Genomic DNA, 25,056 nt, shown 5'->3' with positions numbered 1-25,056 from the left:
TTTCTTAGCGCAATTAAAAATCGTGTCATCGAAATCTGCGTAAAGCGACGTTTCACACCTGCGGTGTGGCACTCTGTCTCGTACTTTTGGCCGATAGTGTAACAGCCACACACGCTGATACATAGCAGCAGGTTGAAACTGCTCCGTTGGATCAACCGCGAACTGCTCCCGATAAAGTTTTTCCCTAGCGCGAGGGTACAACTCAATTAACCGGTCGTTTGGTGGAAAGTTCGTAGCCAGATCGCCGCTTTGCAGTTCAGATTAGCTGTTTGCGTAGGGATATGGGAGTAATTTCTTCTCGTCACGCGAATAACTTTTCCAACTTAGCCGCGGGACACTGTTTTTGCCTAAAAGCGAGCTAGAAGTTTACGAACTTACTTTTTCCTTTTCCCTTCCGTATTGTTAACCCCTTGCGTTTGGAACCGAGTTATTATTGGTTTCGCGGGCCATTTCGAGGGTCGTTGGAAAGAAGTTGGTCAATTAGAGCGATAGCCCAGAGGGGGGTGAAAAATTACCAATGTCGTGCCGTTTGAAATTCGTCAACTCGTGAACTCGTTTCGTTATTTCATTCCCCATTCCTTTTTATTTTTTTATTTTTTTTTTTATTTACTTGGTTAATTAATTAATTTATTTGCCCACAGTCGCGTGCATTTCTTTCGGTTACCCGTGATTATTAAATTAGCGTTGCGTATGTCACAGAGGCTTAGGTGTACATTTAGACTCGTGTATTTTAATGAAATATTTTTAATGCACGAGGATTAGTCTCGTCCCTCTTTTATCTTTTTAGCTGATGCACCAGGTTTATGTATATTTAATAAAATTGGTCAGTTTCGTGTTTTACGCCGGTTGTACGAAATTAAATTCTCCATTTTTGCCCCCTTTTTTTGGCACGGTTCTGGCGCGGGTATAATTGTTCATTTTACGAAATTGCAAAATATCAGTGGAATTCTTTTTTACGCCGACGCATGCTCGCCGGCGTTTTCGAAAGTAATTAAATACGCCGCGGTGAGAAATTAATTCGCGACCAAACGGCCTCGTCGGAAATTTTGAATATGCGGCATGGGTCGCTACATAGATCCACCTCTATGGAAAAATCGACGGATGCGAATTTAAATTAATGCAAAATATATAGCACGGTTTAATAGACGACTCGTCGGTCGTGCAAGGGGTTATCTACCGATTTACAAATCTTCCGGATCATTTTCCAATTAAAGAATGACCAATTTTCCAATGTAATCTCGATTACTCTCGATTTCATTTAATTTCTGTAGCAAAGAAAATTTGTAGCATTCCCAGATAATTCGAATATTTTGTCAGAAATATTATCTCTAATATAGAAACATAAATTTTTAGTTTTCCTAAAAAAGAGAAAAGAAAATGGAGTATTTTATCAAAAATTTTAAAAGACGATACAAAGTTAATTTAGTGTAAAAATATAAATTTGTAATATTTCTAAAGAAAGAAAGAAATTAGAATATTCTATCCAAAATTGAAATATTTGAAAGATTGCAATATTATGTAGTCAAAAATTTGCAAAGTCTATAAGGGGTAAATTCCGAGATTAACGTCTTTAAATACCAACGCGCTAACAAAAATTCGTGTCTCGAAATACGCGATAATTTGGTGGTTGAAAAAGATCGTACAATGTATCGTACGAAGGCCGGGGTATAGCAGGAATCGTGAAAATTCGAATTATTCGAAAGTATCCGAATTTACAGGCGCGAGTGGCGAGAATGCCGAAATCCGATCGATTATGCGCCAGCTTATTCCGAATTTCTGATAACTATTTGCGGTAACGAGCCGTGCCACGGTGACCGAACGATTTTCACGATTAGCCGAATTTAACGCTTTAAACGTCAAACGAGCGTGGAGCACGCGGCTGTCCAAAGTGCTCGACGTTCGCGCATCGGCGAAATTCGCGGCGGTGCGTCCGCAGGTTGGCCCATAACGCGTCATCAACGCGTTATTTACCGAAAGATCGACCCCACGCACACGAGTTCCCACGTAAATCCTCCACCCTTATCCCCTGTTTCAGTGTTCGAAATGTGACGTGCATCGACGTGTTAATCCCTCTTCTGTGACCCGTGAGGATAACACCCTGACACCTCGATTAACACGATCTTTCTCGTTTGCAGTTTTCATACCATGTGTCTTCTTTCCACTAACAGAGTTAACGGTTAAGATCATTCTTATGGAGCTTCTTTCTCTCTGCATGGAAACGCGTGTGTCGATTATCTCTTTGCTCTCGAGGACGCGAGGCTTTCAAAGATGAATCCTCGACGAGAAAGGAGCTCCCGATGGTGAGTCGCGAGGGGGTTGAATCTTGAAGGATTTTGCGTTTCCAATGAGATCGGTCCAACATTGGATAACGAATAATTTATGTTTACATACGTGAAATTGATTCCCGTGTAATGTAATTAACCCTTTGCGGTCGTGTTAAATTTAGACTTGGATGTCATACTGATTGGAATTAATTTCCTTTGAGACAGCAGTGATATATAACATGCAAGATTACTAAGGGTAAACAAGATTTATTAATTCTTTTGTGAACTTTAGATATATGTGTACACATTAATGGAATGTTTTATATTTTGAAAATTATATTTTATAGTTCTCCATCGTAACGAGAATCATTAACGAGATAGTCGAGTCGAGTTACTTTTCTCTTATTATAATTTATTTATTTATTTATTTATTAACCTTTTGCACCCCTTGAGCGTGATTCGACATCAGTTTTCATCAGTTACACTCGATGTTTTTTAATTCTTTATTTATCGAACAAGAAAACAGGAAATAAATAACTATTTGAATTATTTAAATTCGAAGTATAAATTACAACAATGTTTGAGAGGTATATTTAACATAATCGGTAAACAAAATTCTTAAAAATAGGTAGCAGTCGAGGAACTGTCTTGTGAAATAGATTTTCAATAAAATATTTGATATAGTAGGGGGAATTATTGGCAACAAAATTGAAAAATAATTTGGAGTGCAAAGGGTTAAAGTTGCATTTATTTTTCGGTTATTAATGACCAAATACGTTACAGAATTTACGTAGAATAATTTCTGAATTATATTATTATTACTTTATTCATTAACTGATGTTAGTCCATTTGCATCAAATTTCACGTATAAAAGAAAAGCAGATTATACGTAATATAAAAATATACATAATAAAAATATTTGTTACAAATTATACATAATAGAAAAGTAAATTACACATAATATAACACCGAAGCGTTTATGTGCTTATAAACGCATTGTTCAGGAGGAATAGCTTCAATCAATAATCATCATTAATTGTCTTTTGAAAATTTGTAAAGACCCATAAAAATAATCTATACGATTATAAAAAGTATTTGAGTTTTACATATTTATTATATATTTATTATTGGTATATTTACCCTAACAAAGTATCCCAACATAGAAGAGTTAAAATGTTAAAATAAATAATCTAATTTCTGAATTTCACAAAATTTCACGAGACCACGAAGAATAGCAAAATTGTTCTATTTATTCGATGCAAGTTGATTCCCATAAGCGTAGTTTTAGACTCGCTGATCAGAATTTCACGAAAGCAAAATCCTTTAATTCGTCGAACGAAAATTTGCTCGCGAAAATGGAGCTTTCACAGGCACACACACTGTGATTGGAATTTCGCGGAGTCTCGCGAAATCCTTCGACTCACCCCCGTCACGACCATCGAACTTCGTCGAAGCGTTGCAGAGGGAAGAATCCTGCGGGACCACCGCAGGGTCCTAACGAAGCCCGCGCGACCTGCTCGTAGCCACGGGACGACAGTTGTTTAATTCGGGCCGTATGACGAATGTATCAGCTGCGCTTGGAAAAAGCGGCAGCAATTTCCGCGATAGAAAGTCCGAATTCGGGCGAACGAAAGACAATTAAAAAGCAACGAGCAGCCATGGCCAAGCGTGGATATATTTTATGTCGTCGCTCGGTTATTCCTGGCTCGTGTGGAAATTGCAATTTTCCCGCTCGGATTACGCTTCGAATCAGGCCACGGCCACTCTCTCTCTCTTTCTCTTTCGTTCAGCTTTCCTCGCTTTTAATCGCGTAACCGGTTGCACCACGGAAATCGCCATAATTGATTCGAGAGCTCCTCTAGTTTTTCCTGTTTCCTTTTTTTTTCTCATTTTTCCTGTTCAATGTAGGATGAAATGGACATCTCGGTCGACAGTCGAGTCGTTTGACGTAATTTTTCACCTGGTCCAGGTCTACTTGATGATCGATCGTGAAACGGGGGTGGCCCAGATTTTTCATTTCAGTTTCAACTATGCCGGTTCTGGGACACAGGATTGTGATTGCTCCAAGTTTTCCTTGAATATTTATAACGAAATTTCGGGTACCGTGGGAATGAAGTTTGGGGATTAACGGGGTGAAAGATAGGGAGGGGGGTTGTTTGATGTCGTAATCGTTAGGTATTAACTGTTTCACTGGGGAAACGTAGACTAAATTGTTGGTAGATAAATTGATCGTGTTGGATATTAATGCTCGTTTAATGTATTATAATTTGATTTGGTTAATGACTAATAATTAATACCATGTAGTGTTTCGTTGATCGACTAAAGTTACTATAGAGGGAATTAAAGGGTTTATGTACCATTTCCGAGCATTCGCTGTATTGCGTCCAATGTGTTTGATTAATTATTTTGATTTGTGATTTAATTAATTCGTCCATTTTTATTTTATTCCTTTTGATTGAGTTGGTTATTAACTGTTGCAAATGTATCGGGTTAATGATTGTTCAATATATGTTCGTTTTTAAAAGTCGATATCAGAAGGGGAAGGATTAATACTCCATTTCGAAATATTCGAGATTAATAGCGATGAAAAATTAAATTCTGTAGTATTCTGTAAAATTCAAAATCCGTTATTTATTTTTCATATTACGTTATCACGTGTATTAATAAAATAACATACCTTTTCTTCGAAATTTCATGCGCATGTCAAAGATTAGTAGAGTGAGATTCAACTATATTTATATAAAACTTCCTTTTTTTATTTATTTTATATATTAATATTTTACAAAGTTTGCATTTACAAAGTTTGATGGTATAATTTGGGCTACCCTGCGATGATATACTTCAAATTTATGAACACTAGACTAGAAAGTTTGCATTAAAAATCACGAGGACCAGGTGGAAACTTAGAATATTTATTTCGTTAAATTTCATTAATTTAAAAGTATTAAAATTCCTAGAAAAATTGTTTGAATTAAATATTATTCTCTGAGTCGCTGTATCCGTTGACAAATTATTTTGCAATCAATTGCAAATAGTTAATATCACCAAAATTAACGAAAAATGCGAAACATAATATACGCAGAAATATAATACATATTCGAAACGAATAAACGAAAGAGAGAGCTTCATTTACAATCGTATCAGTTTAATGATCGATAACGAATTATATCGTCCGATTAAAATCCATTTGCAATGCTTTTTTAGCGAAACAGGATTATTCTCTTTGCAACGCGTGCGACGGGGTGAAAACGTGTATATAACAGGGGTTGAAATGAATTTGATTTTAGTTACATTACTAATGCGGGTGGTGATTCTCCGTAAAAAAAGAATAAAAACAGAATAAAAAGGAATATAATCCAATCTTCCTTTACGGGACATTCGTAGAATGTGTCTAATTATCCCAGAAATTTTTCTGCGATTAATCTTTTCAAGCTTCCTTTTATTTTCGTAAATAAACTATACAAGTCCCTCAGAAAATAGAGAAAAGGATGTAAATAACCATTAACCGTTTTATTTTATCAATTAATATTCGCGTAACCATAAATGCAAAAGCTTCCCATTTTTGCGAATACTTAAACAGATTCTCTTCTCGATTATCTATTATCAAATCTACGAACGGTACTTCAGTTTTGTCTGATTAAACAATTAGAATTATTTACTGAAATTATTTCATAAAAATTGACGCAATTCTCAGAATCAGACGATACACGTAATATTTTTTAAAAACCAAGTCCCAAATATCAAGAACGATTATTTCAAGCATCTTCAGTTCCTTCTTTCACGAAGAATCATCCCCTAAATCACAGGACACCGTTTGCATAAATAACACTGGTTCACTGGTAACTTTCATCGAGGCGTTTCAACCTCTGGTACAAGAAGCGTGTGCTGTGTGTTGTCGATTGCATTACTCTTTACCGGCATGCAAGCGATCGGTGAAGACTTTTATTTTTCAAAATAAAAGTGCTGAGCACATATGATGACAGTGTTTCGGGTGTCTGTTGCAGTACGGCAGTCCCGGCTCGGGGTGGCGACATCTTAACGCGAAGTGGCGTTCGCCTAGGTATTATTTGTACATATATTATATATTTATTTACCATATGTTATACGTACATTTTATATGTATATATATACATATACATAAAGAAGAAAAAACATCACGTACTATCACGCATCGTTCGCGGCGTTCGCTCAGATGATTAATTCGCATCGTGTAACTCGTGTAACAAGAATCGACAAGCGGACGTTCTTGACGAAGCTTCTTTTTTTCCATTTTATGTATTAATATTATGCCTCTGTCAATATGTGTCGAAGAATAAACGTTGTCGTTCTCCGGCGTTTGTTTCAATTCCAATCGCAGCGCAGCCATCTATGGCACTCGTTCCATTTAAATTCGTCCAACAAACGATCGGGGATAACAATTAAGAGTTTCTTGTTTTTTCTTTTTTCTCCATCTCTGTCTTCCATTTTCTTTTTATCTCTCTTTCTCTATTTTTTTTTTTAATAATGATTCGGCTTTACGTGTCGATTCTATGCCTCGTTGGAGGCACAGCACGTTCGCGCTGTACATACCGTTCGTTTTGCATGAGTATCTGTACTTTGGCGCAAATTAAACCGCAAATAAACCGTTCTGGCATACACTATGTCGTCCCCCCTTTTGTTTACCTCGATCATGCACGATCTCACCAGCGATAATTCTCTGTGGCAATGCGACCAGCGGGTACGAACTTCAACCCTTGAATCCGTTTCCACGATCTTCTGTATCGGCTGAGTTATGGCTGTCTGACCTCTTATCTTTACTTGCGTTTAATAGTGGATATACAGTGAGTAATTTTAGCGCGGTAACTGGGTAATTTGTCAAATTGTAATTATGCTCGCGGTGAGGAAAGAGAAAAATGTCCCGTTGTATGCTGAATCGCTGTGTGGGGCTTGGGTTAGGATACATGCAAACGTGTATGTATAATTTACTATGCTCGTGCGTTATTTATTTCGGTTAATTTTATTTTCCGAATTTTTATAATTTCCGAATTAGATGTTGGAAACTTAGGAAATGAGATATGCAAACGTTCGGATATATTGTAATTTAGTTTTCCAAATATTTTTCTTCGATATTACTTTGTTTTTATTATTATCGTTGTTATAGTTGATTTTTTCTTTTTCTTTTTTTTTTGTGAGTTATCCAAGTTTTTTTTCATCTGCTGGTATAGTTAGTTTTATGTAGGATTTATATAAGTTTGGAGATTGAGGTGTATGTACATGATAATAAACGTGTTTGGGTACAGGAGTGTTGTTAAGTTGATGGGGTAACTTGTAGACAAAGTAAGTATGATATCAGTAGTAAGTATAATATACAGTAATATATATTAATTTAGGAATGAGTCTCCCTGAGATTTTTAAGGGTACGTGTTTCAAATTCAATTGATCAAATATTCCTGTAAATTTGATCCAATTTATTCTACCCTCGCACAAAATATTTTAATGGCAAAAGATTCTATAGGTACAGCCCTGAGAGGAATATTCAGAGAATCACATTACCAGATATTACGAAATAAAACGTAGCTTCTTTTTCGATATTTATAATACATAATAATTTCCAAAAAATAGTAAATATAAAATCATAAATATCCATTACCCAACAAAAATCTAATTCTCTGAAGATAAAGTAGAACTCTAGACCTTAACTCGTTTCTTAATATTTTATTAATTAATTTAAGGTATTTGATAAACAATTTTATTAAAATGCAGTAGAATTCTATCAAATTTTAATTAATCCCCGATTAATCGAACTCGCCAAGTCGCGAACTACTATCGCCTGGACCAAACATCGTACATAACCTAGAAAATCACTGAACTTCCATTATCCCCAAACTGTTTCTCCTCTAACGATTTCATATAAATGGAATTCTGCTGTACACGTTCCTGTAATTTCCTTTGAATTTTCCAACTTGCCGGGTTTGCAGTCGGACACTTACATCCACCTTTGTCTCTACCCCAGTTTAAGGGTTGAAGCTACTATCCGCTGGCTATGTACAGTAGGCAGCTCGGAAGAAGTCACTCGTGATTGGCTGCCAATCACTGGGCAGAGATAGACACGCACGAACTTTCTCAAGTCCTTGATTAGCAATAACGAGTATTACCCACATCAGATCTCTATGCCATAATTACCTTTGATAAGCTACGCCTACCTTGAGCGACATGTCTCATGACGAGCGATGAGTTTGGTTATTGGAATTGCTTCAAGCAAACACTTAGGACGTAGAATCACATACAGAACAAAAATTTGAACTTGTACGAATGATCAAACCCACTGCTTATCATGGGACCTTCTTATCCCTAAATAAGTTCCACTTCATAGAGAAGCCTTACGCTGTCAGAAGCAAAGTAGCGTGCATATATCAACAAATAAGTTTACAGCGAAATATTTTAGAATTTTCTGCAGCAATTGCATGGTAAAGTTCAGTATTAAAGTTAAATAATCTACATAACCATGTTTGGATAAAAACAAGTCGTAGGCCAAGTGGCTAACCAGTTAGATACTCCGCTAACTCGAAACAATAGACGTAGACTCTTATCGAAGAGAGACAGTATAACCGGGTGACTTCTTCCGAGCTCCCTATGGTACCTACGATGATTAGATGAAAGTTCATTGGCGATAGCGAGGAGAATATTTTTCCTCGCTTGTCCAGGTGTATATCAGCCCTCGCGAGAGTCCGTTTTATCGGCGTGCGTGCTCCCAAGTTTGCCCGGTCGATTTCGAGATTGCAGCGTGCTGGCAACGAGTAGTTAACTACATGCAGCTTGTATCGCGGCACCGAGATACCACTCGGGGCGTCGGGAGGGGGCACGTGTTACTCCATATAATAGCACGCTTAAACCTATCCACCGTGACTTTTTTAAAGCCGTTCGCTCTGATACACGTTTTCCGGCAGTAATCGGAGGAGAGCTCGCGAAACGCGTCGCGACTGCTAATGAGCTTGGCCGCCGCTCGTGGCGCTGCGGTCGCGATCCCGGTTCTATCGTTGGAAACCCGGCCCTAGGGATGTGTATATAATGGCCGCTGGAAGCGAGTCGACCAATCCGTGACTGTTTGAAAAAGCTCGCGAGTATCTAGCCGCGGGTTAAACAGGATTTTGGTTACGCGAATTATACAAAAACGTGTAACCGTAGTTTGGCATGTTTTTGGAACGGTGCTTCGGGGCTTTCCCTTTTCGAACGGTCCTGCGGTTTTCCGCGAATGCTTGATCGTGTCGAGGATTCTTTTTCGGCAGTCTGGTTTGTTTTTTTCCGATCGGTATCGCGGATCTGAGGATTTTTACCTCCTGTTTTCGGCTCTCCGATGATTTTTCGAAGCTTTGGAATTGTCGTTAATCGGGAAAAAGTAGAGTTATGGAAACTACGGGGACTCTTGAAAATATGGGTCGCAAAAGTTGGTGAATTTCGAGTATGAATGTGTGCATAGATTTCTAGAAGTCTGGAATAAATAATTAATTACTCGAGAAATAATTGAGAAATTATAAAAAATACGTGGGAATTTTAAAATATCGCTATTTTAATTTCTATAATCCTTTTTTTCTAGTTAATTCTTCGAGGATGATGTTTGTGTACTGTACAGGTTCTCGCGACGTCAGACTTTGTTTAGAAAAATGTTTGGATATTATTTATGATAGATGAAGACATTGTCAAATAATTTTGCAAATTAAATATCTTGTCAAATTAAATACGCAAACGTTGATTTAATCTGTATTCACCCCAAAAACCTATATTTTGCAGAATATTTTCTGTCATGGGAGGAAAGAAATTGGGTTAATGGTTATAATCGTTGAGAAAAATTGTAAACTTAAAAATCCCCAGTTTCTATAGCTGTAAGACTCAACTTTCCAATTCGTGGACAGTTCAGGAGCTTCGAAACTCTGCTTATATTTGATAAAATCTTCAGAGCCCAGATATCCGAGGAATCCGAAACACCATCAAGCTCGAGTAAAATTTACTTTCTCCTTGGCCGTTTATTAAATTATTCCATCACTCGATTCTTACTTTCCGAAGTAACGAAGCAGTCCAGCCTTTCCTCGAGATGCAAGTCCAACCCTCCTAACGTTACCAAGATTTACCTGAACAATTACCTCGCCAAAGCCTCCGAGGACTCGCAACAAACGACAGATTAACGTCTCGAAGCATTCTCGAGCTTTCCGTTGATTAAACTCCGGCGCTGTTTATTGCCATAAAAATTCCGGCCAACCGTAAAGATATTTCAACGAGCGAATTAGCAAAAATTTGCATGCGGGTAACGTATGTCGGCCATGACATGGGAGCACGACATTTGCAGTTCTTCGATACTCCGGTCATTCGCGAAAATATTTGCAGTCGCTCGCGAAAGTATTTAAACGCTTCCAAAATTTGTCACAAAAGAAACACGCAAACTGGACTCGAATTTCTGAAATAATACTGCACTATGAAATAATACTGCACTAAAGCAAGATATAGATAAAGATATGCAGACAAGTCTGATAGACGCGTGGGTAAAATAATTTAAAAAATGCGAGGAAAAATTAATATTAAATTAAAACAAAAATAACGAATGCATTCGAACACTTTTGTTGTCCTCGCGAAAGATAGTCTATATTTAATACTCCACAAATTTCCAAATTATTTTCCCTAATTTTACGCACGAAATCCGATCACTCGTATTTTATTTTCTAAATTCGAGTCTGGCGTTGAACAAGGTTTCGTTTGTTGAAAATCCATCATTGGGATTGTTCGAATACTTTCTCGATCGAGCGAAATCCCATCGACCCTTTGAATTAAGAAATCGCACTTTGCATGATACTTTTCTGTCGCTACACGATTTTTCATTTTTGTTCGACACTCTATCCTTGTGGCACTGACACTATTTTTGAATGTACCTTCCAACGTAGGCGTAGATGGAAACTGACTCTCTCTGTTTCACCGCGCCTCTCTGTTTAACGCACATCTCTGTGTGCCGCACCCTAGAGTAGTTTCCACATACACACACACATACGCACACACATTGTGATTAAACAATAATTAAAATGTTAATCCGAGTATTTAGTAGCGCTGGCTTGCAAGTAGAGGCAGCGTAAGATGGTATCAAGTGTTTAACAAGTATCGTGAACAAGTCCACGTTAATAAATAATGTTCTTTAATGGGAGTAGCATTAACCGGTATGTGTACTGAGAGAAAACGTAGGCTGATATCGAATCGTGACTAATATACCGTGATTAATACGAGTAAGAGCATTGAGGCGGGCACTGAACGAACGATCGGATGAGAAGGGCATTAAGTCTGGGGCGCCCTCTGTCCCGCGCGGAAAACGATAGAATGCCCAGCGAGTTGCGAGTTAATTAAATTTATGTCGATTCCCATTTTGACCGTTTGTCGAGGCAGCCTGGTCTCGATTGTAGGTGGATTTTGAGCTGAAGGACGTGGGACGAGGGCGAAGGAAGCCGGGAAAAGGAAGAATAATAACGAGGTTTTGGCCCACTGTTTGTCAGCTCAACTCTCTGTTCTTTCCTCTGCAAATGAACCCATTTGTATTCAGTCGTACGGCTAATTCGTCCCTGCTCGATATCCACGCCTTGGGGTCGGGCTCTGGGTACCCGGGACCAACTGCAGGATGATTATTTTTAATACCAGAGCGATTAGAACGCGATTCGCAGCACGTGTCTGCTGCTCTTCGCGCTGCTTCCGGTTCAGCGCTGCTTCTGACGTCGATACCGTGCCTGGTCCCGATTAAGCAAATTGCTTGTTTGCGTTGCGAGTTACGTAGCAGACGAGGATGTTCGCGTTGAATTCGAATGACGGAGTTTCGACGATTATGCATGCACGTTGGGACGACGATTGGATGTCCTAAAAGTTGAAAATAAATCGCAGTAAAAGTGAAAATGTGAGATTATAATTTATAATAGTATAATAGTCGAATGAATTTCGTATTGAAGTTTCGACTGGACTTTTTATCTCTGGGAAATCTTCCTTTCTTTGAGTAAATTTGTATGGGTCATTTCGAATTGAATTCGACGTTCTTTTAATTTAATTTGACAGAGAAATGTAGACGTTATTGATTAGAATTGTATTAATTGTATTTGCATTAATTTGTATTAAAATTGTATTAATGTTTGAGTAGCGTTTATGAGTAGGTGTTTGACTATGATTCAATTTGGATAAAGCGTCGAATATTAACCCTTTGCACTCGAGAGGTGAGCTTTAGTCGCCATTTTATAAAATTTGGAAGATCGATGTTAATTAATATATCAAATTTGAAATAACGTAACAGTGTGCGAGGTATCGAAATCAAATAATTCTACGTGTTAATTATTTTAGGTGAGCTTTAGTCGCCATTTTATAAAATTTGGAAGATCGATGTTAATTAATATATCAAATTTAAAATAACGTAACAGTGTGCGAGGTATCGAAATCAAATAATTCTACGTGTTAATTATTATACGATTTCTTATTTAGTGCTCAAAAAATATCGTCAGTTTTATAGCAGAAAATTTTTCAACTCGTACCCTTCGTTAGCTAAAAAGATCGTCGAGCGCAGAGGGTTGAACTATTTATTAAAATTTAAAAATTATTATTCAAATGTGTAGTTGATAATTTTAATTTTAATTTTAATTTTGAGACAATTTTGTTATTATATAATTCTTTATTTACTGCTCAAAAAGTATCGTCAGTTTTTTAGTAGGGAATCTTAGAATTTCTATTCTTCTCTAGCCAAAATATCGTCGAGTGCAAGGGGTTAATTTAACATAAATTCGAAAGAAAAGAAGGTGTCCCGGAGATGAAGTTTCGCTGAATTTTGATACAGCAAGTTTATATATTTCAGAAGTATTAAATTGAATTTTAGGATGTTGGTTGAGCTGCTGCGGAGTATAATTTGGTTTTTGTCGAAGTTTGCATAGTTTAATTAATACGAAATAGAACGGGGTAGTTCGGTGTATACAAATTAGATTTATTATAACAAGCTGCAACGAAATAATAAAGCAGAGCAAGGTAGAATTGGCTACTGATATCCAGGAATAAAGTTTACGAGATCACCGGGACTCAAAATTGACGTAACTTTGTAGGTAACCTTATTAAGTCGGAAGATATGATAGTAAAACGGGAAAATTCTGAACTTGTCAGTCGGATTCCTAGAAAAGTATATTAAGATTTATTTTAGAAGAGAAATTTTTAGATGGTAAGGCAAATAGATATAATAAAAGCATATGGTTCCATTACAAGAAGTAATAACATCCAGGTATTTCTACTTGATATCCTTCCAAAAAATTCTCCCTCCAGTGCAATCAATTTTTACTGGAAAAATTTATTTCTTCCTTTCGTAGTCTGCGAAATCGAAACATATAAAAATGAAAATTAACGTGATAAGAAATAATTGCAATTAATGGAATTAAAAATTAATCAATTTCTTTTCGAGAACTAGTTAATAACAGAGGAAATCTTAGAAGAGATAATTCTTTATCTATACTATGTTATTTTAAATTAAATAATAAATTATAATATATTGACCCACTATAATGTCACATGATTTTCAAGTCACATATAATTTTTCCTATTTTATTCTATTTCTCTATCGTCTACTATTTAATTAATGTTTAATTAATTATATTAATTATACCCTTACTAAGTAACTTGAATCTTATTAATTTTGCTCGAAAAATTTATTTCTTCCTTTCGTAGGCTGTGCATATAAAAAGAATTAAAACATGTAAAAATGAAAATTAACGTGATAAGAAATAATTGCAATTAATAGAATTGAAAATTAAACAATTTCTTTTCGAGAACTAGTGATAATAACAGAGAAAATCGTACAGTAGATTTACTATATTATTACTACATAGTATATTATTTCAAATTAAATAATAAATTATAATATATTAACCCTATATAATGTTACATAATTTGCAAGTCACATATAATTTTTCCTACTTTATTCTATTTCTCTGTCATCTACTGTTTAATTAATTATATTAATTATACCCTTCCCAAGTAATTTATATCTCGTTAATTATAAATGAATTCCGAAATTCAGAACTGAAGTGAAAAACTGTAACCAATAATTACCTGCTTGCACCATAAGCAGCGAAGCTTCTGATTATAGAAGGTTAAGCCAAACACAAGAGCCAGAAGAGCCATCGACTCCGAACCATCCAAACAACCCTCGTTCAACCCTCGATGAATTTTACAACCGAGCACAATCTAGGAACGGAAGAGGGTGTACCAATAGCTAGACGTTAAAATTGTGTAGAAATCCATTAAATGTAGTTGAAAAGTTATATCGTTGGAATAATTACGACCACCGGTGGACCTGTTCCATTCTTGCACGCACAAAGACACGCGAAACGCGGAATTCACGAGGTTTACCCCGGTGATTGATGCACGCGCGCTACTTTGTCCCGCGAAATTGGCGGGTAAACGTGGAAGAGAGCGAAAAATGGTGGAAACGGAAAGACTCGCGATAGAAATTCGAGCCAATTTATTTGGCAATTGAAGCTTCAATTACTTTTCCAGCCGGCCTGCGTACGAGGCTCAGTTTTTTCTTCATCGCGGCTCCCTTTTCACCCCCATTCGCTCACCCCCGTCCACGTTTTTGTCCTTCGCAGGGAAACGTCCACCATTTCGTCTCATCTGTTTTGGATTTTACGCTATCATCACGACCCCGTCCCCTTCCTCTCTCCTTTTATCCCCGTTTGTCTCCATCATCGCCGACGAATTTTACCCGCTCTATATTAAAGTCTATTCCTCTATCACCCTCGCGCATTCATCTCGAGAAATTTCATAGTTTTCGGAAATTCCACCTTTCCTCTCTATTCGTACCTCGCTTCACCCTCGTACTCGATATTCGCGCCGCTCATCCGCCATTGTCCGCGCGATTAAATTCCAGATTTCCTTTTTCTCTCTCAAATCACGCGTCCCTCGTACGTTTGCGCGAGAAACAATCTGTTAAATATTTCTATCGATCTATTAGGGTATTCTGCTTCCTCGTTTCTCACGATTTCGAATTTAAAGACGATTAAATTCCAGATTTTTTCGCGGAAATCGCGCGTCTCTGGCACGTTTATACGAGGGATGATGGGGTAAAAATTTCTATTGGTTTAGGAGGATATTCGTTTTCCTTCCTTTTCGGATTATACGATGGTGTTTTATATATTCCAGCTGGAATTTATTTTTTCAGAGATATTTCAATGTATTTCGTGTGAAATTTGGCATTTATTCGTGATGTATGTGTTGGTTCTTGTAAATTAAATTTGGGTTGTTGCGTATCCTTGATTGTACAATATTTTGCGAATATACTATATAATTAACTCTAGGTTTATGAAACGAGTCGAAATAACTAGTTTTTGATTTTTTGATTTTTACGTGGACTGAAAATGTGTAATTGCTTTTGACTAAATTAACACTGGCTTTTATAGAGACACAGTTTTAATTAGGTATATATTCTACATACATATTAGCTTATGTTGCAGTTATTAGTAGCTTCAATGTCAACCTGTCACTGATGAAAAACGTAAATCGGTATTTTTCATTTTTTATTTTGCAAGCATTAAAGACGATAATTCTCATCTTATGCGTAAATATAAATTTTCAGTAAAAGACATGGTATAATAAAATATTTCTATTGCTCTCAATAGGTTATATATATAATTCGCGAAATTTTCGAAAATATTTAAGAACTGAGATTCGATCTATTTCGCACTATACTGCTAATAATATACAAAGAGAAAAATAGGCCGAAAATTTTAATCCTTTCCACTTTCTTTATCTTTCACGGAAAAATAGTAATTCGAAGACTTTCTGTCATAAAGTCGACGATATTTTTAAAACGGTTAATAAGAAATCGTATGCAAATTAAGACGTAGAATCATTTTACTTTAATATTCCACGCTGAGTTAATTTTAATATAATAATAACGCATCGTTGGGTTTATATAAATTTCAAATTTGATATATTGATTAACATCGATCTTTAGAATGTGATTAAATGACGACTGAAAGCGCAAAGGGTTAATATTAATCGCGAAATATTAATAATAAATAATCGCGAAGTTTTTCTTATTCGAACGTTGAATCGGATAAACCGGATTCGCAAAGAAAGATAACCTAAACGCACTTATCACGTTGCTATTGTTAGATACCCCAGCCGGTCTTTTCTTTGTTCAACTCGGGAACCTGTCTAGCTCGTTGAAACTTCCTACACCGGGACAGAACGTTGTCTTTCAGCTTCGTGTTCGGTGTCAGGAATACTTAGAAGCAGCGTGGAATTAGATATATTTCAATAGCGGAATAATATAGCCACGTTTCCATGAAGCTATATTTACATCGAATCAGAATCCATAGGAATAATTTCAGCGACGTTGACGTATTTTACTTGTGAATAAAGTATCAGTTGAAAATTTCCATCGAAACTTGGAATTGTAAGAAATAATACAAATGAATCACGTCACGGTATATACGATAACGATAATTTTATCGTGTTAACATTAAACGTACCGGTACTTTACACACACCTATTCTTATCATAAGGGGTCAAATGATCCCTTATGAAATAAACATTCATTTTTCGAAAAAAATTATTAATTTATTAAAGAAAATAATTCGCAATATAACTTTAGATTTATAATAAAATAATCAAACATGAATTTTTATTTTTACAAATAAAATATTTAATTAAGATACGTACCGGTACTTTACACACACCTATTCTTATCATAAGGGGTCAAATGATCCCTTATGAAATAAACATTCATTTTTCGAAAAAAATTATTAATTTATTAAAGAAAATAATTCGCAATATAACTTTAGATTTATAATAAAATAATCAAACATGAATTTTTATTTTTACAAATAAAATATTTAATTAAGATACGTACCGGTACTTTACACACACCTATTCTTATCATAAGGGGTCAAATGATCCCTTATGAAATAAACATTCATTTTTCGAAAAAAATTATTAATTTATTAAAGAAAATAATTCGCAATATAACTTTAGATTTATAATAAAATAATCAAACATGAATTTTTATTTTTACAAATAAAATATTTAATTAAGATACGTACCGGTACTTTACACACACCTATTCTTATCATAAGGGGTCAAATGATCCCTTATGAAATAAACATTCATTTTTCGAAAAAAATTATTAATTTATTAAAGAAAATAATTCGCAATATAACTTTAGATTTATAATAAAATAATCAAACATGAATTTTTATTTTTACAAATAAAATATTTAATTAAGATACGTACCGGTACTTTACACACACCTATTCTTATCATAAGGGGTCAAATGATCCCTTATGAAATAAACATTCATTTTTCGAAAAAAATTTAAAAATTAATTGCAATTTTGCATAGGTACTAGTGTAATGCCATGTATGTCTCAATAGAAAATTTTTTTCATTGACCTATGGTGCAAAAATTAATTGCAATTTTGCATAGACTCGTATAATGCTATATAGGTCTTAATAGAGAATTTTTTTCATTGATCTATAGTCTAAAAATTAATTGCAATTTTGCATAGGTACTAGTGTAATGCCATGTATGTCTCAATAGAAAATTTTTTTCATTGACCTATGGTTTAAAAATTAATTGCAATTTTGCATAGGCACTCGTGTAATGCCATATAGGTCTCAATAGAGAATTTTTTTTCATTGACCTATGGTGCAAAAATTAATTGCAATTTTGCATAGACTCGTATAATGCTATATAGGTCTTAACAGAGAATTTTTTTCATTGATCTATAGTCTAAAAATTAATTGCAATTTTGCATAGGTACTAGTGTAATGCCATGTATGTCTCAATAGAAAATTTTTTTCATTGACCTATGGTTTAAAAATTAATTGCAATTTTGCATAGGCACTCGTGTAATGCCATATAGGTCTCAATAGAGAATTTTTTTTCATTGACATATGGTGCAGAAATTAATTGCAATTTTGCATAGACTCGTATAATGCTATATAGGTTTTAATAGAGAATTTTTTTCATTGATCTATAGTCTAAAAATTAATTGCAATTTTGCATAGGTACTAGTGTAATACCATGTGTGTCTCAATAGAAAATTTTTTTCATTGACCTATGGTTTAAAAATTAATTGCAATTTTACATAGACAGTCGTATAATGCCATATACGTCCCAATAGAGAATTTAATCTAAAATATTTTAATCTAAAATACAGGAAAAAAAAGAATTTAGTAAAAACGGTATTACTGTCATTAATAAATATTAAAAAATATTGGAAATGTTTAAAAATTAGAAAGGAAAACATGCATTTAATACTTCTCATATTGCCTCGCCATATTAAATCTATATTCTTGAAGATCATAATGGAACCATCAAGTTAATGAATGATTGAGATTGTTTCCGTAGTTGCTAAAATGATTAAAAATTCAGCGTCACTTTGCTACAATTATATATCGTAATACAACTTTCTAATTTAAGTTGTATTATACTTTGACATAACTTCCTGTCTTGGCTGAGAAACTTGGTTGCTCTCTATTACTATCACTTGATGGAAAATAGCAGAAATTGTGCTTTGATATATAACCTGGTAAATGTATTATCACCAGAAATTCTTGTTGAATTCTTTATCGAAATTTTTTCTTTCTAAATATCTAATCTCCAAGTGTCAGCTTACGACTATCTCACATAAAACTATTTATAAAGTAATCAGGACACTTAACGATATGACAACGATATGTCAAGTATCAAACATCTTACATAATAAAATCTTCTGCAGTCAAGATTTGTAAAATCTGAAATCATCTGAAATCATAGCAGCATTAGTAGATGCACCAAACTGATTTAGAAAGGATGACTAGGTAAGAAATTAAGGGATTTATCTGGAGGATAATTCTCAAAACTCAATGAAATTTAATCTAAATTGTGCAATTGTACATTTTATCTACGCAAGTACTATTTTATCAAGATAAACTAATCTATCTAATCTTCAAGTACTGCCTTGACAAAAAGTTTTTAACCAAACTCGATTATTTTCTGCTGGACGATAAACAGAAGTTTAAATTACATTTTTCTTCGCTTCGTATCTCCATCTGAAGTACATAAATTATCAAAACACATCGTTTGCTACATCGAAAAAGTTGACTTCAGATAATTTCGTGTTATCGTATTTATTAATGAATTTATAAATTAATCGAGACATCTGAAGTGACCACTCTAGCTTGACATAAATCGTGGAAATCGCTCGAAGCTTGAAATATGTAGGTGTTTTACGTAACAGGACCTACCCCAAGATTGACCTGAGAAATGCTTCGCGAAATCAGCGGATCCGAGATCCGGCGATGGTGGAAGCACCTATGGGTGAAGCAAAGGCGGTTAGCGAAGGTGGGTAGGAAGCGGAATTATTTATCAGGGTGACAATCATAGGGGCTAATTCCAGCAGCCTGATCGGCGGGTCCGTGGTACTGGCGTCGTCTGTTTCACAGAGGCGCCTGGGCGGGTTGATAATTAATTCGCCGTAAAATAGGGAAGGCCTCTCCCCGCGGGCTGAGGGTGCCGGCGGTCGTATATCGCGGCGAAAGCTGTAATGCGAGGTTATTAACGATCCTGTCGTCGTGGAACTCGCCGTTCTGCTCACGCGTTACGTAACGACGCGGCAATGCCTCAATCCGATAACGTGGCCGCATTCACGTGACGTCAATACGTTTACGTAAACCGGACGATCGATCCCCCGCGTTTTTTGGCAGACGTAACGCTCTTCTTGCCGCTCCGATTGTCTTACGTCGCTATTGTTCCAACACGCGTGTCATCCTTTTCTTTTTCTTCGCTTCCTTTTCCTTTTTCCTCGGTTCATCTTCGTGGGTTGAGCGAGGATCGAAGTATTTGGAAGAGAGAATTAATACTTGGTGTTCGGTGGGTCCATGGTGGGTACCAGTAGCGATTTTTTGAAAATTTGAACAATGTTAATAATAAATAATGGAGAACATTGCGAAATAAAAATTGCGCTTTTGTGGGTGGGTGAGGATCTTAGTGTCTGAAAGGGAGAATTAACACTCGCTGTTTGGTGAGTCCATGGTAACGATTTTTTGAAAATTTGAACAACGTTAGTAATAAATAATGGAGAACGTTGCGAAATAAAAATTGCGCTATTTTGCGTGTCATTCTTTTCTTTTTTCTTTTTCTACGATTCATTTTTGTGGGTGGGTGAGGATCTTAGTGTCTGATAGGGAGAATTAACACTCGCTGTTTGGTGAGTCCATGGTAACGATTTTTTGAAAATTTGAACAACGTTAGTAATAAATAATGGAGAACATTGCGAAATAGAAATTGCGCTATTTTTCCTATCATTCTTTTTTTTTTTTTTTTCTTCGATTCATTTTTGTGGGTGGGTGAGGATCTTAGTGTCTGATAGGGAGAATTAACACTCGCTGTTTGGTGAGTCCATGGTAACGATTTTTTGAAAATTTGAACAACGTTAGTAATAAATAATGGAGAGCATTGCGAAATAAAAATTGCGCTATTTTTCCTGTCATTCTTTTCTTTTTTCTTTTTCTTCGATTCATTTTTGTGGGTGAGTGAGGATCTTAGTGTCTGAAAGGGAGAATTAACACTCGCTGTTTGGTGAGTCCATGGTAACGATTTTTTGAAAATTTGAACAACGTTAATAATAAATAATGGAGAACGTTGCGAAATAAAAATTGCGCTATTTTGCGTGTCATTCTTTTCTTTTTCTTTTCTTTTTTCTTTTTTTTTTTTGGTTCATCTTCGTGGGTTGGGTGAGGATCTCAGTGTCTGAAAAGAGGAATTAACACTCAGTGTTCCATGGATTCATAGCGGATCCATGGTAACGATTTTTCGAAAATTTGGACAACGTTAATAATTGGAGACCATTGCGAAATGAAAATTGCGCTATTTTTCGTGTCATTCTTTTCTTTTTCTGTGGTTCTTCTTTGTAAGTTAGGTGAGGGTCCGAGTATCTGAAAGGGAGAATTAACACTTCCTGCTTGGTTGGTCCATGGTGGGTACCAGTAACCATTTTTTGAAAATTTGGACAACGTTAATAATTGGAGACCATTGCGAAATGAAAACTGCGCTATTTTTCGTGTCATTCTTTTCCTTTTCTTTGGTTTATCTTTGTAAGTTAGGTTAGGATCGGTGTTTCTGAAAAGGAGAATTAACACTTGGTGTTCGGTGGGTCCATGGTGGTTACCAGTAAGGATTTCTTGAAAATTTAGACAACCTTAATAACAATTAATGGAGAACATTGCCAACTGAAAATTGTACTATTTCTTTTTCATTATATTGTTTAATAATTCATTATATTCTTAGAATATTGGAAACTTTATTGTGATCTGAATGCATTATATAAAATGTACTAAGGTTGTTGTGTGATATTGTGATATTGTGAGTATTAGTTTAGGGTTGTACGAATTATTGACAGGGTTTAGTATTTAGTTACATCTTTTGGATTTTCTTGAATTTTTGGGACAAGATCGATGATTAATCTCTAATGACTATGCCTGTGTTAACACGGTTTACTTCGTCTTCTGAGGTTACGTAAAATCGTATATTCTGACATATTGCAACTATATTTTTTAAAATATTAATTTTTATGTAATTTTAATCTGTATGTAATACTATAAAACAATAAAAAATTCGAGAATTTTTCACCGATTTTTGTAATAATAATTTAATTCTCCAGGTATTAATTTCTGATATTTAAAATAAATTTCTAATCCTCGTTTTTCCGTGGAGTTAATCATAAAGCACTCAGTATACTTTCTTTTTTTACCTATTGGTCTCAACCTTGTTATTCCATAAAAATTTAACAGGTCTTCTTAAAAAATATATTGCATTCTTTATATATTTCTTGTTCTTAGATATTCGTTCCATGTATCAACGTAAATCTAGGCATTAAAATTTAGTGCATTGTGTGTTGGTATTAAGGAAGCTTTAAAAGAGTGTCTTGTCGAACTCTGAAAAATAGGTAGTGACACGACTAACGAATTGATGGCCCCGGGTGGCCCTCCCAGGACCTGGGTAACTCACCTCGATAACTGAGAGGGTTTGGCAAGATGATGGGATAGGTCAGTGGAGGAACTAGGCCCAAAGGGGAATAGACCTCGTGTCAACACGTCTGGCTCTATTGGCTGTGTAAATGTCGGATCCTAGCAATTCGCAGGAGCTATAGAATAATATCTCCTGCAGTATAATGCAATTTTTTAATACTGACCCTTGGGTCGAATAACCGACTGTAATATAAAAATTTGTGTTACCTTTTATGGAATAAAGGAAAACACTATTCTATTATTATACTAGCAATTATCTTACTATAAAATAGCATTCTTATTATAAGCATTGTTTGATCAATCATTTCAATAATAGCAATTTTTGTTTGGAAAAATTATTTCATCTGTCGTGGAAAAAAATTCTTCATAATCGAGGCCTGATTTTATTAGAACCTAATTCCAGCTTCCTTTAATTAATATATTTTATTTTAATTCTGAGTAAATAAAGTTCTTCAAATTTTTGAGAATTTGTTTCCACGAAAAGAATGTCTTTCAGTGAGAAAAATTAATATCGAAGTATTAAATTATGCAACTAAGGCCCCCTTGAAAAGTGTTTCAATTAGTATACATAATTCAGCGAACGACGAGATTCTCTGTCACGCACAAGGTTCATCGAGTTTGCGAAATTGCGAATTTCTACGTTCCAAAGTTCGAAAGCCTGTGCCCTCTAGTCCCAGGAAGTTACAAGGGTTTCAATTTGTACCATTCAAATCCAGACGATGCTTCCTTCCCTTACGATTAATCTAGTGTGGCGTCAAGATCGATCGATGAGCTCTTTCTGGTCCGGGGCTGGGTTAAGTCCGATCATCGACACACTAGCCTTAATTACTCTGCTCAGCAAGTTGCTCGTCAATCGGAAAGCTTTCTGCTCGTGCCTGGAAGAAAAGTGATGGAGCATCGAGATTAGCGATTCTATCTTAAAGACGTCTTAATGGTTACACAATCCATTTTCTTCCAGGAAAAAAGTCGATCGAATTAAGTCCATAGTTGAATGCTCAAATTGAATGTTGACTCGAATATTACTGGTAGGAGTAAAGTGTAATTCGTTTAATTTGAGTTTGCTGGTTCATATAAAAATTGGTAATTAAAATTTTTGTTGACATTTAGTTTATTATAATATTATTATAATATTAATATTAGAATATATTATAGTTTTATATTATTATAGTTTATTATAATATTAACATTAGAATATATATTAATAATATCCTATACTATATACTATTGTTAACTCTTTTCAGTGGAATGACGAGTCTAATTCATCACGAATTCTTCATCACGAAGCAAATCCTATTCTTATAAGCTATATTAATCTCGCGACCATAATTATATTTCACACATTCTGGCTTGTACAAAATTCGAGGAATTTGTAAAATTTTTACCTAATTTTATCGTGGATGGAATAGGTGTTATAGTGATTGATTAAAATTAAATGCTACTTCAGTGTATAATTTTTCATAATTAAATCGTAGTGCAGGGGGTTAATATTTTATTATAATTCTGTAGTATACTGTCATATAATAGTATAAATAGATATTAATAATATTACTGTCTCTGTGTTATATTAAAAGTACTTTGTCTTTAATGATATTTACCTATTTTCATTTTTGGAACTAGTATACTATTTAAACAAATTTTCTACTCTACCCTTTTGCATTTTATTATTTTTACATTTACTTTATGAAGAATTTTATTCACCAGCTATGAGACAGTAAAAATTTCTTCTTTAGTACCTAAATTTAATATAAAATTAATATCCTTAATAAAACTTTAATAACAGTAAAACTTTCTTCTTAAATTAATATTGTAATCCCACTTAATTCGAATATATTGTAAAACCCTTAGTAATTATTATACTTATTACTATACTATTAGAGTGCAACATTAATAACCCTATATAACATAGCTGTAGGATCGGGATGGGTGGATTGGCTAAAGTAATGTTTTACTGCTTGTTAAAATACAATAAACTTATGCTTATATTATCGGCTACGAAACTAGAGACCCTAGACACTATGTTAAGGACTGTTAAAGACTGGTCTTGCCCGAGCCCTTGCACCCTTATTTAAGCATTCACTCTGTCCTCATCTATACCCACGTTCTCTCTTCTCAATCAGTCGGTCACGTATTCTAAACAGTCAGACGCATTCATAAACTTTCATAAACATTAATTGCAATCGATTCTCTTGCACGCGGTCTCTTTTGTTCTAAGCCCAAACACACTTATCATTCCTCCAGGGCCGTACTTATTCCAATCCCACATAGCATCTATATACTATGCATATCAACAATACACTGTACTCAACAACATGATTTCACTTTACACTATTTCCAAATTTTTGAACAATGTTTCAAAATTGTCAGCTCTTCTCGACACCTCTTTACGTTCTATTATTATTTACTTCGCACAAAATTTTACAAATTCTATGTTACGCGTTTCCTTATTCCCTATTAATTATAGTAGCATCGAATGAACATAAGGATCATTCTACGATTCTTCTTTGGTTCGTTTTGAACACTCCAGCTGGAATGCGAAATAAACCCGAGACCTAAAAGCCCAGACAAGCCCAGTGGAGGAGCCATAAGTCCCTGCCAATCGAACACGTCGTCGCGTCGTAGCTAAGATTTCCTTGCTCTGGAAACTCCGACACGATGACCAATGAAGCCGGCATTTTCGCGATGGAAATCGGTTACAAGCAGCCATCGAAACTGAAGCGTCGGTGCGCACGGACGACGCCGGTCGTCGTGGAAAC

The 25,056-nt window shown here is 35.2% G+C and overlaps 1 protein-coding gene across 8 annotated transcripts in view; it reads left to right on the top strand.

Moving 5' to 3' along the window:
* Positions 1 to 25,056, top strand: part of tmod (tropomodulin) — a 192,687-nt gene that overhangs the window by 155,147 nt on the left and 12,484 nt on the right. For 7 of the 8 annotated variants that reach the window (XR_001890219.1, XM_017900260.1, XM_017900258.1 and 4 more), the window contains one exon: positions 6,269 to 6,324. The exons of the other annotated variant lie outside the window; for it this stretch is intronic. Coding sequence is in view for 1 of the 7 variants with exons in the window: in XM_017900260.1 (XP_017755749.1) it covers positions 6,269 to 6,303 (35 nt within the window). In the remaining 6 variants the exon portion in view is untranslated. Of the gene's footprint in view, positions 1 to 6,268; positions 6,325 to 25,056 lie in introns of those variants that run through there. 8 annotated transcript variants of the gene reach the window in all.

This window comes from Eufriesea mexicana, unplaced genomic scaffold (genome assembly GCF_001483705.2).
Source record: "Eufriesea mexicana isolate 0111107269 unplaced genomic scaffold, ASM148370v2 scaffold1146, whole genome shotgun sequence".
NCBI lineage: Eukaryota > Metazoa > Arthropoda > Insecta > Hymenoptera > Apidae > Eufriesea > Eufriesea mexicana.
This window is presented reverse-complemented; position numbering and strand designations above follow the sequence as displayed.